The sequence below is a fragment of the Papilio xuthus genome, unplaced genomic scaffold, assembly GCF_000836235.2.
Source record: "Papilio xuthus unplaced genomic scaffold, Pxut_1.1 DF827135.1, whole genome shotgun sequence".
Classification (NCBI taxonomy): Eukaryota; Metazoa; Arthropoda; class Insecta; order Lepidoptera; family Papilionidae; genus Papilio; species Papilio xuthus.
Genome location: NW_013531514.1, coordinates 1,051,206 through 1,067,042, shown reverse-complemented (window position 1 = coordinate 1,067,042; position 15,837 = coordinate 1,051,206). Strand labels below are relative to the sequence as shown.

Below are 15,837 nucleotides of genomic sequence, written 5' to 3'. Positions count from 1 at the left end.
AGCGAGATTAAAAAGAAGAAAAAGAATCGATAGTTCCGCCGCCCGATGCAGTTGTTCACCCACGGACAGTGGTGATCGAATGTCTGGAACAACAATCATACATTCGTTCATACATTGGCCACTGACTGACGAGTTCACTATAATACGAAAAAAAACGATAACAATTGTTAAGCTACTAATATCTTGGTTGTCCTCCTTTGATTCTGCGGATGTTATGGATTAACTAAGCTAGCGCGTACCATCTTTCGACCACTTCATCACCTAACATCAGGTGGGATCATGGCCAAGCGTTAGCTTATTCAATAAAAAAAAATAAAGATTTTATTTATTGATATAAGATAGTACACGATATAAGCTTAATTAATGCCTATTCGGCTTACGATTTGATGAATTTAACAGTAATATAACTGACCTCTATACAGTGGTTGCATACTGAGCAGTGCGAGCAACGCGGCGGGCGGTAGAACTTGCAGGTGACGCACCATTTCATGCGCACGGTGATGCCATTTATCTCCACGCTGCGGTACAGGGGCGCGCGGAAGTCATCCTCGCGGTCCTCGTCAGGTGGAGCTGACACAATACAATATTGAGAATTTACTTACTGCTGTAGTCACTGACCTGTATAAATGCATGGCTATTGGACATAGTATTTTGTGCCTATTTGATTTTCGCCATATTGGCGCTAATGATAGCGGTTTGTAGCGGTGATGACGTATCAACAGGGGCACGATAATCGAAACGAAGTAACCTGTCATTTTCAAGCAATCGCCTATCCATTTATAAAGAGCTGTATCTGTAGTTCACTGTATGAAGTACACTGACACACAAAAGTCGTTTTGAAACACAATAAACATTCGTTTAAGTTATCGACTGTACCATGCTGAGGTGTACGACATAAAGTAGAATAATAAACAGTTATTATTGGATAGTTCATTAACCATAAATGCATTCATGCATTACACATAAGTTCCATTAATATCCTACTAGCTTTAGCACACGTATCCGCGCGGGATAAAAAAAAACAAAGTAGCCTATGTCTTCCTCCAGACTACGATCCACATCTATGACAAATTTTAGCTAGATCCGTACAGCCGTTCTGATACCTTGTAACAAACATCCATTCATACAAACATCCGCATTTATAATATTAGAAGGATACACTGAAATAAAAACACGTTTACTTTTCCTTAACAAGATAAAAGTCCAGTATGCCTACTTTCAATAATTACAGTCTAAAAAACTAAAGAACATAGATAAAAGTTGCATAATACTATAATCATGATTCAAGATAGTGAAGTTTGAACTCGTAACCTTCAAGTTCACAAGTAGGTAGCCTTGCCACTGAACTATAGCCATCACTTCAATGTAATAGTATTAACATTTAAGTTGATTAAGCAAAGGACATTAAATGTCAACATAATCAACAATGGTATCTAATTAAAATAAACAAAAAGTATGTATCTCATTTCTTACTAATATTATAAATGCGAATGTTTCGATGGATGGATGTTTGTTACAAGGTATCTCCAGAACAACTGCATTGCAGTCTGGAAAAACAAGTAGGCTACTAAGTTTTTATTTTTTATTTTTACGCGGACAGTGTAGCGGACGACAGCTAGTGTTGTAATAAATATATATTATTGTTTTCAAAGGGTGTCTATAACTGTTTAATATTCCGTCTACCAAACTAATAATAGCTTTATAATTTTACTACATATTTTGTATGTAAGATTTGATTTAGGATTATTTGGTTACAATCAACTCTAGAAGTAACATGTCAAAGGCATTTCAAATTAGTGCTTAACGATTTTAATTAAGTAAAATAACTAAATGAGTAAATTAATGAATTGTTTTTCTTATAAAATATTAATTATATTATAGTACCTAAGGATAAATATTGGATTCAAAGGTTTACATTGCCTTATGTATAAGAAGCTTAGTATCAGTTTATGGCTGAATTTGTTCGATATACAATTTGCTACTACTATTAACATAGGACGAAGGCAAATTAAAAATGAAAAATATTCACAAACAATCAGTATTCATAGTGTTGCTATTTATCAGTGTATTATCATTCAACAAATATCAGGTTTATCTTGTATATTTTTTGGTAATACTTGATAGGGATTAATGGGAATATATGTTTATCTAGAAATTTGTTTTCATGTGTTTATCTATACTAATATTATAAATCGTAAACAAAAACTTTGGAATAGACGAAGTCAGCAATCACGGCATATTTTTGAATAATTATTTTTGTAATTAAAAGCCCTACATATTCGTAATGCTATAAGCTATATATTTACATGACACCAAACTTAGGTGAGTAAATTATTATGCAAGAAAGGGACAAAAAATTCAAGCCAATAGCAGCAAAAATAAATGGTTGCCATGGTAACGGTAATTCTCAGCCACTGGCAAAGACACTCCTTGTCATTTGAGTATTAAAATTTTGACATTTGCGATTGAAAGTTACATAGAATGTAAACAAAAAAAGAACAAAGTTTTGTCTCTGTAACAATAATTATGAGATAAAAAGACACAAGTGTAATCATAGAAAAAAGCAGTTCACAATATCTTATGTTAGTAGCCAGAACAAAAACACAATGGTCTTCCATTAAGAACCTATTAACACAAACCAGTCTAAGAATCAGTAATTAACTGTATTTATACAATGTTTCTTATTACTCAAACTATACAAAATGGATTCCAATTAGAGTAATGTTCATCACAAATGGCAATAATTGACAAAGTTGAAAAACTCAATCTCATAATTGAATAGTCATCATCATCAGCTCACTATACGTCCGCACCGAGGGGCTCAGAGCCTACCCTAAGTTAAAGGTGATTAGGCCATAGTCAACCACACTGGCCAAGTGCGGGTTGGTTGACTTCACACATATCTTTGAATTAATTCTCAGATATGTGCAGGTTGCATCTCGATGTTTTCCTTCACCGTAAAAACTTCGGATAAATGTACATATGTAAATCGGAAATCGAAAAACACATTGGTACATGGCGGGATTCGAACCCAGGGCCTGCAGATTGCAAGTCAAGTGTTTGAACACTGAGCCACCGACACTCTTAATTGACTAGTGATTAATAGATTTTGCTACATATAATTTAAACAAAGAGATTTGATGAGAGAGATTTATGTAGACATTATAATCATTTTTCTTTAAATATTTTAAGCATAACTGCAATCAATTGTCAGTACCGCTTTATATCAATCTAGACAACCAAAACATAACCAGTTGTAAGTTTTTTAGAGTGTGCAATTCGTAATGACCTGTCTATAATTAATCAATCTTACTATAATTATAAATGTGAATGTTTAGATGGACGAATGTTTGTTTGAAGGTATCTCCAGAACGGCTCAACTGATTTCACTGAGATTTTGCATAGATGTAGAACATAGTTTCAAAAACTACTACTACTAATTAAGTATTTTTTTAATTACGCGCAGACATAGTCTTGGGTGACAGTATTTAACACATTCAAAAACAACATTTCTGTATAAATGATGATGCTTAAATAAGTACTTTGGTACATAAATAAGTGTATACGCCATAGTTATTAAGTATTTGCAATATGAATGCTTAGTAGCATTGTTTTTCCTGGAATATAAATGGCTTCAGGAATTAAAAACCACGAGATTCATTTGCATATTTATATGATTCACTGCAGATACCAATATGTTTACTGCAAACAAGATATCTACAGATATATACAGACTTTAGAGATATATTAGCATTATAATTACAACATATAGCTATCATTGTTGTAAACAGGATTTTCAATGTCAAATAACATAGTCCAACCTCCAAAGGTTCAACAATGATTTCAAAGCATAGATATTACTCTATTTTATAAACTACAAACTAAACTGAACCATATTATTGTAATAATAAGATATAACAGACCTTTTGGTATCACCCCCGGGTCCATGAAAGTGGCCAGTGTAAAATTGGCCAAAACAAAAAAGGTTATGACACCTTGGTATGCAGGTACCCATGGGTGTCGGTGGAGATAATACTGGCATCTGTAATACAAATTAAAAAGAATACATCATATGTCTGATGACATAACAACAATATTACAATAAAAGAAAAATAAAAAAACATTTTTTTCATCTTAACAAATATTGAGCATTCCTGCTGTATGTGTAAATTTAATGACATTAGGATTTTGGTTTCTTTGTTGCTATTTAACTTTAATTCGCTCACTAGTAACACACATCTTTCATATATTTAGTCAAGAAGACATAAACACAATCAGTAGACTAGCTCTTAATTAGAATCTACAGTCATCTAATTTGTGACTAATATTTTTTTCCTTATCTTTAAGGTTCTATGTCAAAACCTAGGTTAGTTTATATGTTGGTTATAAACTTGATCTAGGTCAGTAACAATAGCAGAATATAAAATTAATGTCCTATAATAATCACAATAATTATTAGAATTATTAAAGATTAAAAAAAAATTACTTTTATATGTTTATTTTTGTTGTGATGTTGATCATCATCACTTTGCACTTAGAATGTTGAATTACTCTTGCTAACAAAAAAACTTTTGAATTTATTCTTGTTCATTCCTATGCTGACAATTAGCTTTGTTTATATAAATTTGGTCACCGACAACACAAATACGGCTACAGCAAAGAAATGTATTGAACGAGAATTTTAAGCAGCTTAATGTAAATAAATGTCTTCCTTTGGAATGACTAGTCAATGGCAGCGCGGAGGGTGCAACAAAAGTACACAATAAGGTGGAAAAACCAATTGCTACAGCAAATAGGGCAAAGGTAAAAATAGGATATTAATAGAAACAATTCTATATTCTTATGTGAAAGTTGCCAACCCTATGTGTAAATTCGTATTCAATCGACATGTTGTATACTTACGGAAAATAAAAAAACAGAGAAGTCGTTCCCAAAAGCAGTGTCCAGGCGAATGTCGCGGGGATATATCTGGTCTTGAGGTCGCATTTGGGCATATTGTGTCAATTTTTATTCTCTAAAAGCAAATTATCTCGATTTTATTCACCACAGACCAACATGGCCGCGCCTATTAGTATGACAGACAGACCTGTGTGGCAACAATATTGACTTTGACGGATTCCAATTAAACTTTTTCGTTTTTTGCCTATTAGCAGGCAACATTGTGAAACATTCATCTGTTTTTTTATTGTATTTAATTAATAAGACTCAATAAAATCGAAGGATTGTAGCATTTTATTTGAATAATGAAAAAAAAAAACAATTTCATCATCCACATTAACTGCTTTTGTCAACAACTAGGTGTTGCTGGTCATGGGGGATATTGCATTGGTATCATATCCCGAGGAAGAGGGGACTAAACATGTTCCCTCTCCCCTACACCAACATCATTAGGAATTAGGGTTGTTAACAGTTGTAAGTTGAGACTTGAGACCGCTCTTTCGAGGTAATTTGGTATTGTTGTTTTCCACTTTAATGATACTCTAACCTCCAGGTGCGATGAAAAAAGAAACCTGAAAATAAACATTTTATTTTTCCAATAAAAACAGATTTATTCTCTGTATAACTTTAAATAGCAACATCAATTGCGGCTGAATTTGCTGAAGTGACAAGTCGAGTAGCAAAAGCAAGCTTCAGCTTCAGCCTGTCAGATCCAGCTGGTTCAAGACAGAATGAATAGAGGTATTTTTCCAGTCTACGTTACGTGTGTTCTTTTTCATTTTGGAAATTGTAATACATTAAAGCGTCAAAATGTAAAAATATATCAGAAGAATATTATTAATGACCATGAATATATCCAAAAATAGCGAAATAATAACGAGTTTAATTAGTTTTTTGGTTACAATTATTCTCTTAAGTTCATTTTAGACAATATTTTTAAAATTTTATAACAGGATGTTTTTGTACGATTTTATGAATGTTTAATTTTAATTGTTCTTAATTATCATTTAATAATTTGTTGTTATTTCTACATTTTTTTTAATTTATTGATAACGTTGTACTTTAAAGTAGTTAATTGGACATACTCGATGTCGTTAATTATATATTTTGGAGAAACGTCTTTAATTTGTATTGAAATAATTCTTATTAAAACAGATTCTTTTACAATATTTATATAGTAGTACACTGGGGAGATTAATTAGCATTTTATGATTTCATATAAAGGTGACGAATATCAGTAAAATCACATTAAAATTGTTAAATAAAAAAGAATACAATGACTAAAAATATTTAAGTTTGAATTTTAGTTATTAACTTAAGTAGAATATGTTCGTTTAAACTATCCCCCATTGGTTTAGCTTCAAATGTCATTTTCATTCGATTGTCATTGGTTCAATTGTGCCTTGCAGTCTCGCGGATAAAAATGGCCGCTCTGTTGTCTTCATGCTTGTATTTGATGATATGACACTAAATTATCGTAAGTTTTTTGTCGTAATCAGCAAAAACTAGAAGAAACTCTAGCTTATATCTTATATTGACTTAAAAATAGAAGTCAAAATGTCTGAAAGTACTAGCCCTAGTGTTTTAAGTTATCTAAGACAGTATAGGTTTCAAAGGAAACCTAACGCTCCAGGGTCTAGCGGTACAGTGACCATTGCAGGATCATCATCAAACTCTCGTGAGTAAATATATTTTGTCAGTAATAAAAACAGTAGTTGCGGGATCTTTGTGTAATTACGCTATCATGATTATTGACCACGTTTTTGACACGGTTCAAGGTTTTACTTTTTTCTTACATGTAATAATAAATCATGAAAAATAACGCAATTTTGAGGTATATTATTTGTAAAGTAATCGTAGTATCGTCAATCCATGTAGTATTTTCAATCCCAATTAATGTCATGATATGGAAGTTAACCACGTGAAATTCCGGAGAAACATAATTGAACTTTTTATAATTTTTGAATAAAAAAATTAACTTAAAATATGATTAACCTCAACAATAATCAGAAATAGATTTAGGTTACGTAAAAAAGTCTTTATTTGTTCTAAGAATAAGTCATCTATAGATTACATTCAATCTAACTGTCTTGTGTGTAATCTTATGAAATATTGTTTTCTTATGCATATAACCAATATGTGATGATGACATTCTTTAATTTATTTATATTTGTGTCATATTATTTGTTACATATTACAGCATTATTCACACATTTTTTTTTGCCCACAACAGACTCTAATTATTAGGTTACTTATTGATGTTAAATTGTCCTATTTTGTCAATTTTTTATTGACATCTCATTGGTCTCATGTCATATGGTGGCACTTAACCATCACAATATCTTGTAGATTTGCCTTAGTTAATAATAACATACAACTTTAATATAGTGCTTGCTCAATCATCTAAGGATTCTAAATAAACATTTACAGAAAATACTGCAGACCTTTGATACTGTGAAAAGCAAATATGCTCTTATTTAATGGATGTTTTTGCATATACTTTGAGTTATCTTGGCTAATAAGCTAGTAAGGGAAAATTCTTGTGTAAAAATAAGATGAAAAAAATATTAAAGTCTAAGAAGACATATTCACTGCAATAAACATGAAAAGCACTAATAAATAAAAGTTTAAAATTCATTATATTTTTTCAGATTCACTTATAAGAATGCCCGCTCCTGTGGCCAATAGGAATGGGCCAATTGTTTATAAACGGATAAGGGTACTGGACTCGGATTCTGACGATTCTCCCTCACCAGCTAAAAAGCCTGCCACCAGTCAAGTAGAGCTCACCACAGCTGTTAAGGAGAGGAGATTTCGGAATATGCTGGAAATGTTTCCGGAGATAAGTCCCATGGTAAGCTAAATATTTAGATTTGAAATTAAAAGGCCATCAATATTTATATTAAAGTAAACAAAAATAATTATACAATTAAAAATACAATATTTATATCATAGAAAACTCAAATAGTTCTTTCCTATACCTAAGCTTCTACAATACTATAGCCTTTACTTTGAAAAAGAATATTAATTTCACATTTTTATATTTCTCAGTTAATAAAGAATACGTTAGTGAAACAAGGCTGGAATGAAGAACGTACAAGAGATGAGCTGTTAAAATATGATCCGGAAACTGATGATAAGGGCATATCAACCAACTTTATAAGTCCACGGCCTAGTTTTTCTGGCAATATGGCACGGTCTAATGGTAATATGGGTATTGTGAGAGTGACTAGTGGTGGACCCATTACCATGGTAAAGAAAGCACTGGCTTCTAAAGGCGGGAGAGCCAGGCGGGGCAGTAGTGGCAGTGAGGATGAAGACTATGGAGTTAGGAAAGGAAAGGATGATAAAGTATATGACAGGTAACCATAATGCTACTACATATTTGTTACTGACTATATTACTTTACAATGAAGACTAGACAAATGTTGCAGTGGTTAATGTAGTTTTTGGCTCCTAAAAGAGTTACCAAAACTCAACCAGAATTGATGACCTGCAGATCAGATCACGGTTCACATTTGTGAAGCCGATTAGTGAACCAGCTCACAGCTTGGCTTATTTGTACCTGCATAAAATAGCTTGTGGCTCGTTTACTCACATTGTAAAGAGTCATGAGCTGCCAGTAATATAGTGAGCTGCAGCTCATCATTTCAAATCTATGTGACCTGATCTTTTCAACTTTAAAGCTGATTTACACATGTCCAACCTGTCTTAAGCAAAATTATAGTTTTGGAGAGAATCCCATTTTTTTTAACTTGACTAAAAATCTTTTCAGTGACGACTCTGACAATGAAGTGACAGATGACTTAGTGGGTGACAAACGTAAAGTGTTTGAATTCCTGAACACAAGTAACATGAATGAGCTGTCATTGTTGAGTGGCTGTTCACAGAAGAAGGCAGAAGCTATTATAGGATTAAGGCCGTTCAAAGGCTGGGTAGATATGGTAAGATATGATTGTTTCAGAATTCCATACTCTTAATCGTTAATTAGTAAATCTAAAGAGACACTAAATGTATGTATGTAATGTATGTAAGTAATATGAAAAATGTACTAATCTGATTTGAGCGTTTGGATGGATGGATGTTATAAGTTATTTTGGGAATGGCTCAATGGATCTTGATGAAATTTGATGGAGATGTAGAACTTAGCCTGGAAGAATACATAGGCTACTAATTATTTTTTTTAATTTCGATGGACCATCGGCGACAGATATCCATTATATATTCATGTAAGACCTTAAACATGTTCTGGATTTGCAAAAGAAGTCATATTTTACTATAATTTCAGGTAGAAAAATTCAATAGTAACAAATTACTGAGTACGGAGTTATTAAATTCGACTCAAGAATTATTAAGTACTAGGAACAATATCCAGCGTCTTATGAAGAAGTGTGTAGGCTTGGCGCAGCAGCTGGAGGCCGCGGTGGCCGCTGGGGCCGGCAGACTTAAACAGCCTAGTATTTTGGACCCAAGGTACGATGATATTGTATTTATATATATATAACAAACACATTTGACAAATGCAAAAAAGAATGGTGTCTGGATGTCGTCAGAGTCATAAAATAAAGCAGCTTGTTTTGTTTTTATGCTGATTTATTGGGAATTGGTTATCCTCCCATGTTCTAATTTCCATTGATACAAATCTCTTTGGTTTTTTAATATTTTTGAAGGAAAGATTTTTATATTCATAATTTAATTTTCACTTGTTTCAAAGTTTTTTTTTTAAATCTACGATCAGTTTTTTTTTCAAAAACTTTAAGCAGATCTGTTGTGCGATTCATAGTGTGTTCTTGTTTCAAAGCAACTACTAATTTAATAACTAAACAACTATGTTTCAGTTTAAAACTGGCTCCGTACCAGTTGGTGGGTTTGAACTGGTTAGCGGTACTGCACAAACAAGGAGTGTCCGGTATACTTGCGGATGAGATGGGACTTGGAAAGACTGTGCAGGTGATAGCGTTCCTAGCACACCTTAAGGAGACTGGCCAGGCGCGTGGTACACATTTGATTGTGGTGCCAGCATCTACGTTAGGTTAGTACACCAATCTTTTTGAAAAAAGAACTACTTTAAAAAAAAATTGTGTCGTGTTCCACCATTGGACAGATTTTGATGAATCTTTTTTTAAATTTATCAAATGAGGTCAAAGTAATTTGAAAAGAAAATATCAATGTTTTTATTTTTTAATGCAACTTAGATTTACGATTTTAAGGAACTTACCTAGATCTGCCAGTTTTTCTATAGAGAATGTCCATGGGTGGGTTCCTGAGACCAAAATCCCCATTTAAAACAATTGTATCTCTATTTTACAGGTATGATATATTTTATATAGAGATTTTGGTCTCTAAAACTAACGGTACCTGAGGCGACAATTTTTTCCATACAAGTTTTTAGACAATAGAAATAATGAGGTAAACATTTACAGACAACTGGAGTGGTGAACTGGCGCGCTGGTGTCCATCGCTGCATGTCAGCAAATACTACGGCAACCCTGAGGAGCGTCGTCAGTTGCGTGTCGAGTATGCACGAGGACTGGATAACATTGACGTTGTACTTACCACGTAAGTTGTGCTAAGTTATTCTGCAGTACTAATCTCTATTATAATAAAGGATTATTGCTTGGACAGACAGCTTTTGCTTCAACTTAAATGAGTCTTTTGGTTATACTGACAATTCTATTAGTTCACTCAACATTGCTGTAAACCGCAGTCTATGTGTTCTTCCAGACTGTTTTATATCTGTGACAAATTTCAGCGAGATCCATGCAGCTGTTTTGAAGATATCTGTTAACAAACATCCATCCAAACATTCACATTTGTAATATTATTAAGATTGTGCTTAAAACATTCTCTAACTAGCTATCGCCCGCGACTCTGTTCGCGCGGGATTAAAAAACATAATTCGTAGCCTATGTGTTCTTCCAGACTATGTTCTTCATTGTGATTTGTTTAGCCGTTCTGGAGATACCTTCAAACAAACATCCATCTTAACATTCGCATTTATAATATTAGTAAGATTAATGATATTAATACTTCATGTTTACATTTTCTAGATATACAATGGTGAGCAGTTGTCCTGAAGAGCGCAAGATGTTTAGAATTACGTCGATGCATTATGTCATATACGACGAAGCTCATATGTTAAAGAATATGTCGACTCAAAGATATGACAATTTATTAAGGATAAAGGTAAGATAATATTTTAAGGCTTCCAACAACTGACTATTGCAATTTTTTTTTAATTTTTATTTGTAACTTAAAAATTATATGCTTGTAAAAATTGATTTATTAAATACTAGCTGTTGCCAGCGACTCCACCTGCAAGGAATTACAAAAAAACGTAATTAGTAACCTATGTGTTCTCCCAGACAATGTACTAAATGTATGCCAAATTTCAGCAAGAAAGATGCAGCCTTTCTGGAGATACTTTTCAACATCCATCCATCCATCCAACCAAACATTCATATTTATAATATTAGTAAGATATCCCTGTAATGTTTTCGTAGAATGACTGTTGTAAATTATATATTTTTGTGTGACTACAGTCCAAGCATCGTCTGCTACTGACTGGTACACCGCTGCAGAACAATCTTCTGGAGTTGATGTCTCTGCTTTGCTTTGTCATGCCACATATGTTCTCCGGCAAGAAGGATGACCTCAAGAGCTTGTTCCAAAAGAACGCGGTATGTTTGGTTTTAATTTAACTTATTCTTGGGTTTGGTTAAACACATTATCATCAGCTCACTATAGATCCCCACTGAGATGCTCGGAGCCTATCCTAAATTAGGGGTAATTTTGTCTTGGTGTGTCCGCAATGGAAAAACTTGATGGAAATAAATGTTTGTCAAAAATTACACAAAACCTTATCCTATATAAGAAATCTTCTTATCTCATTTGTTCAAAATATGACATATATGTAAAAACCAACAAATAAGTAAGTAATTCAAGAAATACTTGTCTTATATTACAGAAAGTAAAAACAGCAAATAAAACGAACGGAACTACTTGTCCAGAAGATGATGTGCCAGCATTCGAAGAGAGTCAGATAACACAAGCTAAGAGGATAATGAAGCCATTTGTGCTGCGTAGACTGAAGAGAGATGTGCTGCAAGATCTGCCCAAGAAGACCAACCACACAGAACTCTGTCCGATGTCTGGCAGACAGCAGATGCTTTATAAGAATCTCATTGCTGCATTCTCTGCTAAGGATGGCACTGTAAGTAGATTTAATTACATTGCTTTTACTTTAAAATATGTAATAACTTAATCTCCTTTAGACCTATACTGAGATTTGAGTTCAAAAAATATTTTTTTACACAATTTTTGATATGTATTTTTTTAGTTAAATACTTTTGAAGTTATTTTTATTGGCCTTGCTAATCTGAGTTTAGTTATATTTTGTTTAAATAAGAACACAAAAGAAGTATTTATGAAAATGTTCCTGTGTTTACTTTAGTTCAGTGTTGGTTTTGAGTCGAGATACATACTTTCAAATTGCATACTTTTCAAATGCTGCAAATATCCATGGGATGAAAAAAAATTGTCTTATAAAAAAATAAATTTAATGATTGTTTAAATTGTAGATTCACGCGACCACAGAACAGAGCGGTCTATCGATGATGATGGATATGCGTAAGCTGGCCAACCATCCACTGCTGTTGCGTTACCACTATACTGAGCCGGTGTTGAGGAAGCTGGCCGCCCGCCTTGCCCGGGACCCTGGATACAAGGAGAAGAACGAACAGTATGCTTACGAGGACCTGCTCTGTATGTCCGACTTTCAGATACACCAGTTGACCTTGAACTATTCTGTAAGTATTGAAGATTCAGAGAAAAAACATTTTTTTTTGATAGGCTAAAATTTACATTTTCTTCCAGACTATCTTGTACATCTAAGCTAAATTTCAGCAAGATCCATACAGCCGTTTTAGATCCATGTCTGGATGGTCCATGCATCCATCTAAACATTCGCATTAATATTAGTAAGATTGCAAGAATTATATTTTTTATTTTTTTTAATCATCTTTTTCAGAGTATAAGATCCCACTCCATCCCCGACCACTTAATCCTGGATTCAGGTAAGTTCCAAAAGCTGGACGAGATGTTACCGCGCCTGCAGGCGGAGGGTCACCGCGTGCTGGTGTTTAGCCAGTTCACCATGATGCTGGACATCCTGGAGCCCTACCTCAAGCTGCGTCAATACCGGTACTTGCGACTAGATGGCAGCACCGCTGTAACTGACAGGTAGTAATACAAGATTCACAATTTATTGGTTATTTCCGGTCCGCCTTGAGCGACGAACGCTTTAAAATCATTTTGTTCCGTTTGCCCAGCGCTCAAAGTGCAACATCGCGCGTTTAAAAATCTTTGCATTTTAAAACCGCTACAGTATGGGCAGAAACGTGAAAATGTGTGCTCTGACGACTAAAAGTGTGCTCTTACTACATATTGTATTGTTTTGCAAACCGTCTTGTTCGAAATTGCGAGCTTCCATAAAGCTTGAATGATACTGTACTTGTAATAACCCATTGTAACTTTTGATTATAATGATGATTTTATGAGGATCAAGCAAGATTTAAATAAAAAAAATTATATCTAAAAAAAAAAGTTTATGAATTATTTCTTTTGTTACTATATAGACAAGAGTTAATAGACCAGTACAACGCGGAGGATATCTTCGTGTTCCTGCTATCTACGCGCGCAGGCGGGCTGGGTATCAACCTGACGGCCGCTGACACAGTCATTATACATGATATTGACTTTAATCCATACAACGACAAGCAGGCTGAGGACAGGTGAGGTCTCATACTGTGAATGTTAGCTTAATTTACCTACTTTTCCATTTCCACTCATATAAGGATGGGATAGGAAGTAGATTTGACGGAGGAGGGGCATATAAGAAGGTGAATATTCTTTTTCTGTGCGTCCCGACCTCCGATTGTAGGCAGTGGTCGCTTCCCTATTTTAGGTGGACGTTTACCAGTTAATAATATATAAAATATGATTTTTTATCTGTCTTATACTTTATTTTACTATTCAGAAAAAATATTGTGCAACAGATCCAAAAAAAAACGCACACAACACAAAGAAAGATACAGTTTATATGATTTAAAAAAAATTGAACAAGGATAACCTATGTTACAATGTTAATACTTTTTTCTTTTGTAAGATTCTTATATTACATTTCCTGGTGTTTATTTCAGATGTCACAGGATGGGTCAAACAAGACCAGTAACAATATACAGGTTGCTGAGCTCCGGTACTATAGAGGAAGGGATATATCAAGTGGCGCAGGAGAAGTTGAACTTGGAGAAACACGTTACAGGTGCAGACGGTAAGAAAAAAAATTATTCAAATTTTAAAATTAGTATGTGTTCTTGCAGACTATGTTCTACATCTATACCAAATTTCAACGAGATTGGTCTGAAGATACGCTCTAACCAACATTCATCCATCCATACAAACATTCGCATTTATAATATTAGAAAAATACTAGCTGTCGCCCGCGACTCCGTCCGCGCGGGATTAAAAATAGATGTTGGCCGATTCTCAGACCTACTCAATATGTTCACAAAATTTCATGTGAATATCGGTCAAGCCGTTTCGGAGGAGTATGGGAACGAAAATTGTGACACGAGAATTTTATATTTAAGTTTCATAATAGGATGCACTTTCAAACTCTTATGTTTCTATTCTCTATCCAAATGATTTCTCTTTAAATCTTCACTAAGGGACTGCATTAACATTTACTTAACGATAATATTTTTCAGAAAACGAAGCGGCGGAACAGAAGAATGTGGTGCGATTACTGTCAGTCGCGCTCGGCCTCACCTCGCCCAACAAATGATTGTTGGCCAAACCTAATGACGTCATCGTCGTCGATTAATACCAAACAAACAACGCTTGCAAAAATGTGACCAACAAGTTCCAATATGGCTAATATTTGCCCGATTGGTACTAACATATGTTCAAATGTGACCAATATTTGCAAGCAGCAATGTTTGCCCAAATGTTGAAGGATTGAATAGTGACCAATGTTTGCCCAATAGTGACATGTGCTTTGAAAATATACAGTGAATTTGTGATGTTTATGTGAATCCGGACGCAGTGTTCACGTAAGTGATATTTGTCTCACCTTTTGTTCAACTATGGGTTTTGATTGGTTTGACACTTGTTGGCAGATGTTGTCTTGATGTGCCATTATGAGTGTCAATGTAGTCAAACACATATTTGGTATAATTTGATTTGATTATGGGTTTGTAACTTTTAATAAATTGTATATTTGTGTAAATTATAAGATACAGTAAAACTGATGTATGATATAAAATTTGCTATTTAAATTGCTGAGTTGTATAGAATTAAAAACGGCTTAGTGTCTTTGTAAATACGATGTTTCATTATAAATTCATTTGGAAAGTTGTTACAATCGAAAAATAGCTTAACATAGAAAATATTGCGGTTTCTCAGTGCCATCAACATATTGGAGAATTCGCTTCTATAAAAAAACCATTGTGGCTTTAAAAGTGTTAGTAATAAATGCCTATATGTATGTATTGGTAGATTTTTGATTTCCATTATAGTTCTTTTCAAATATCTTGCTAGCTCAAGTCATGTGCACAGCGCCCTCCCCCTGCTACACCTAACATCATGTTTTCACTTGCACAAAGTTAAGAGTTGCCAAGATATTTGGAAACTATTATAATTACCATCAACTCACTTTTCAGTCTCGCAACCGTCATCATCAACCGATCATTTGTCGAACAGAACTGTACTTCGTCTACCTCTTTGTTCTTTGCTATTTAATCTTTTAATCTTTCTTTTTACATTTTCAATTACCTTCAACCTTGATGTTGGCGAAATCATAGAAATTAAACGACGGGGTCCACTTGTAATTAAAAGAAG

The 15,837-nt window shown here is 33.9% G+C and overlaps 2 protein-coding genes across 3 annotated transcripts in view; one reads left to right on the top strand and one right to left on the bottom strand.

The window, feature by feature from the left end:
- The window catches only part of Zdhhc8 (zinc finger DHHC-type containing 8), a 14,848-nt gene extending 9,763 nt beyond the window's left edge, over positions 1 to 5,085 (bottom strand). Inside the window, exons 1-4 of the mRNA XM_013314646.1 lie at positions 4,903 to 5,085; positions 3,924 to 4,042; positions 413 to 570; positions 4 to 83 (exon numbers count right to left, since the gene is read on the bottom strand). Of these exons, the coding sequence (XP_013170100.1) occupies positions 4 to 83; positions 413 to 570; positions 3,924 to 4,042; positions 4,903 to 4,994 (449 nt within the window). The 5' untranslated portion in view covers positions 4,995 to 5,085. The remainder of the gene's footprint in view (positions 1 to 3; positions 84 to 412; positions 571 to 3,923; positions 4,043 to 4,902) is intronic.
- A 507-nt stretch (positions 5,086 to 5,592) lies between these two features.
- Etl1 (SWI/SNF-related, matrix-associated actin-dependent regulator of chromatin, subfamily a, containing DEAD/H box 1) lies at positions 5,593 to 15,193 on the top strand. Of its 2 annotated transcripts, none has more exons than XM_013314816.1 (15): positions 5,593 to 5,679; positions 7,590 to 7,792; positions 7,990 to 8,300; positions 8,714 to 8,882; positions 9,227 to 9,411; positions 9,777 to 9,970; positions 10,362 to 10,497; positions 10,989 to 11,124; positions 11,481 to 11,618; positions 11,906 to 12,151; positions 12,519 to 12,746; positions 12,968 to 13,179; positions 13,575 to 13,730; positions 14,139 to 14,269; positions 14,706 to 15,193. In XM_013314816.1, exons 1-15 carry the CDS (start codon positions 5,670 to 5,672, stop codon positions 14,780 to 14,782), a joined length of 2,532 nt encoding a protein of 843 aa, XP_013170270.1. In that variant the 5' UTR covers positions 5,593 to 5,669; the 3' UTR covers positions 14,783 to 15,193. The 2 variants fall into 2 exon arrangements, with proteins under 2 accessions (XP_013170270.1, XP_013170269.1); XM_013314815.1 differs by lacking the exon at positions 5,593 to 5,679 and adding an exon at positions 6,219 to 6,616.
- Positions 15,194 to 15,837: the final 644 nt, after the last annotated feature.

Coding starts and splice junctions, on each gene's coding strand:
- Etl1 (XM_013314815.1), top strand. CDS start 6,496: ATGTCTGAAAGTACTAGCCCTAGTGTTTTAAGTTATCTAAGACAGTAT. Junction 6,617..7,589: donor AGGATCATCATCAAACTCTC/GTGAGTAAATAT, acceptor ATATTTTTTCAG/ATTCACTTATAAGAATGCCC. Junction 12,152..12,518: donor TCTCTGCTAAGGATGGCACT/GTAAGTAGATTT, acceptor TTTAAATTGTAG/ATTCACGCGACCACAGAACA.